The sequence below is a fragment of the Penaeus vannamei genome, chromosome 37 (genome assembly GCF_042767895.1).
Source record: "Penaeus vannamei isolate JL-2024 chromosome 37, ASM4276789v1, whole genome shotgun sequence".
Classification (NCBI taxonomy): Eukaryota; Metazoa; Arthropoda; class Malacostraca; order Decapoda; family Penaeidae; genus Penaeus; species Penaeus vannamei.
The window spans coordinates 18,168,215-18,171,647 of NC_091585.1; the positions used below are offsets into that span (position 1 = coordinate 18,168,215).

The window sequence follows — 3,433 nt, forward strand, 5'->3', positions numbered from 1 at the left end:
CAAGAAAATTAATTAACTGAAGAGGTCTCACATAAAAAAGAAATAAAAGAATATGAAAAAAAAATGTAGATCGAAGATTTTAGGCCCGTAGGACCTTCGTTTTCTCCTCACTATTTCTTACTTTAGATCAGATTACTAATTAACAAACCTCTCGCATTCTTTTTCCCTTTAACCTGTGTAACCTCTCATAATATAATTCAGTATTAAAGTTAAACCAAATACTACTTACGTTTCTTTAATTAATCTAAATGAGTGTTTTGTTTACAGGTCGCGTACAATACCTCGAGAGCGAACGTACGACAGCAACGGGGAAAACACATTAAAGATTTACGATGATTATCCTTGTGGTAAGTAGCTGTTTCTTAATTATACCCCGTTTTGTAATCAAGGGTAAGTAATTAGGGCCATTCTCATTGGCGGTGCTACCCTAAATTTATCGAATACAGTAACATTATTGTCATTTTGAGTGTTTTGATCACAACGCCATTAGTTAAATCTTTTTACCAATCTTATCGTCGCTAGTTATTTTAATGGAAATAGTGGCGTTGATGGCATATTTATTCTGAAAGTGATATTAGAATTGATATAAGTTTTTCCTTTATCATGATCATCATTACTTTATGATCATCATTACTTTATCATGATCATTTCTTTATCATGATCATCATTACTTTATGATCATCATTACTTTATCATGATCATTTCTTTATCATGATCATCATTACTTTATGATCATCATTACTTTATCATGATCATTTCTTTATCATGATCATCATTACTCTTATCATCACTGCTCTTAATATTATATTGGTCTTATCATTGAATCTGCAATCATCATTACTGATATTGATATCATTACACTTCTCATCATTGTCGCTGTTATTGTTATCATAATTTATATTGATATCAGTATTATCATTACTAGCAGTTTTATTAACATTCTTATAATCATTATTACTATCATTATTGTTATAATTATTATCATTATTATTATCATTACCATTATTGTCATTATTATTATTATTATTATTATTATTATTATTATTATTATTATTATTATTATTATTATTATTATTATTATTATCATCATCATCATCATTAGTAGTAGTAGCAGTAGTAGTAGTATCATTACTATTATTATTGTTATTACTATTATTATCATTGTTATCATTGTTATCATCATCCTTATCATCATTGTTTTTATCACTTTTTTCGTTATCATTATTATTATTATTGATGTTACTATCATTATTATCATCATAATTATCATCATTATCGTTATCATTATTATCATTACTATAATCACTATCCATATCATTTTTATCATTATTACCCTTATCATCCTTATCATTATCATTATAATTACTATTACTATCATTATCATCATTATTATCATTATCATCAGCAGCAGCAGCATCATTATTATCATCATCATTAGTATCATAAGCATTATCATAATTAGTAACATCATCACATCATTATCATTACAATTATCACAATAATCTTTATCGTTACCCTCACCATTCTTAACATTATCGTCACCATCTCTCACCAGATCGCAACATTGGCGCTGGTCGTGACGTCATCATCAGCTGGAGCGGTGAGAGAACAGCTGAGACTGGCTCAAGCGCTGTCCTTGAATACGCGAATCCCGAGCAAAAACTTGGAGTTGGAGCGTGAGGTCGAGGGCGAGAGTCAAGTTCCGGTTCCTGTGTTGATTTCGAGTCAGGTAAAAGAAAAACGAAATATGAGTGGAAAAAGATATAGATATGAGGGAATTAAGAGAGGCTTTTAAGTTATTCTGTTTGCGGAGTAATAATGATGATTATGAAAAAAGATAATAATGATAGCAGTAATATCAATGATAATAAGTGACAATACTATTATTCATAATGATAGTTATAACAATAGTTGTTATGATAATAACAATGATAATGATTATGATAATGATAATAATGATTCTTATTTTCGTTATTAATATTATTATTATTATCATTATTGTTGTTATTATTACTATAACATCATAATATTATTATCATCAATTTTTACTATTATCATCGTTATTACTATCATTATTATTAATATCACCATTATCATTATTATCATAATCATCATTATCATTATCATTAACACTATCATTATGTAATCATTGTTATCATTATCGTTATTGTTATCATCACAATAATAATAATGATAATAATAATGATGATAATAATAATGATAATAATAATGATAATAATAATAATAATAATGATAATAATAATAATGATAATATTAGTAATAATAATGATACCAGTGATGGTAAAAAATTATAGTGATAATGGTAATAGCAATGATAATTACAATAATAATAATGATAATAACAATAATAACTATTATCATTATTATTATTATCATTATCATTGTTATTATTATTCATAATGATAATCATGATAAGAGTAATGATAACAATTAGGATAATAACAATGATGATTATAGTAATGATGATGATTATAATGATGGTAATAATAGTGATATTGATAATATGACGATAATGAGTGTGATAATGATAATAAAATGATTATATCAATAATAATAATGACAATAACAATGATAATAATAATAATAATAATAATAATAATAATAATAATAATAATAATAATAATAATGATAATAGAAACAGAAATAGCTTACCCACGGAATAGAAAAATGACATAATAAAAAGATATATGTTTCTCTTTGTTTCATGATTCTGAAGAAATAACTCAATTATCATTAATTTCTAGGGAACTATCTACGAAATCGGGAAGGAAGTCAGGGAAATCGGAAGAAAAAATGAAGTAGAAATCAAGAACGAAATCGGAAAAATCGTCGAGAATGTTACGGCTATCGGAGAGAAAATCGAGGAAATCGGAAAAATCAGCGAAAATGCCACGGCAATTGGAGAGAAAATCGGGAAAATTGGCAAAATCGGCGAAAATGTCACGGCTATAGGAGAGAAAATCGTGAAAATCGGGGAGGAAAATGGAGGAGTCGGGGAAACCGGTGAGAAAATCGAGGAAAAGGGAGCGCGGGAAGCCACAGGCCGCCATGAAGCTACCGAAAACAAAGGAAGAGAGACAAGCGCCAGGGAACGAGGAATAAGGGAGAATGAGAAAAGGTCCGAGGGCGAAGAAGAGGGAGAAGAAGAGGAGGAGGAAGACGCACAGGCAAACAAAGAAAAAGAAGACGAAGACAAACCAAAAGACAAAACCAAACGAGACAAAGAAACAGACCAAGAAAAGGGAAGAGAAGAGACCCCCTCACCCGAGGACTCGAAAACGACCGCGGTGTCCCTCCCGCCTTCCCCTCTCCCTCCTGCGCAGACGCCGGGTCCCTTGGCGCTGCCCCTGACGCGCGAGAGCAGAAGGCGAGCGAGCACCCCCAGCCACCAGGGGCTTCCCAAGGAGCTGCG

General features: G+C 30.4%; 1 protein-coding gene across 1 annotated transcript in view; it reads left to right on the forward strand.

The window, feature by feature from the left end:
- Positions 1-332: 332 nt before the first annotated feature.
- The window catches only part of LOC138859664 (cyclic nucleotide-gated channel beta-1-like), a 3,624-nt gene continuing 523 nt past the window's right edge, over positions 333-3,433 (forward strand). The window contains exons 1-3 of the mRNA XM_070115472.1: positions 333-347; positions 1,556-1,729; positions 2,766-3,433. The exon at positions 2,766-3,433 is cut by the window's right edge and continues 523 nt beyond it. Of these exons, the coding sequence (XP_069971573.1) occupies positions 333-347; positions 1,556-1,729; positions 2,766-3,433 (857 nt within the window). The remainder of the gene's footprint in view (positions 348-1,555; positions 1,730-2,765) is intronic.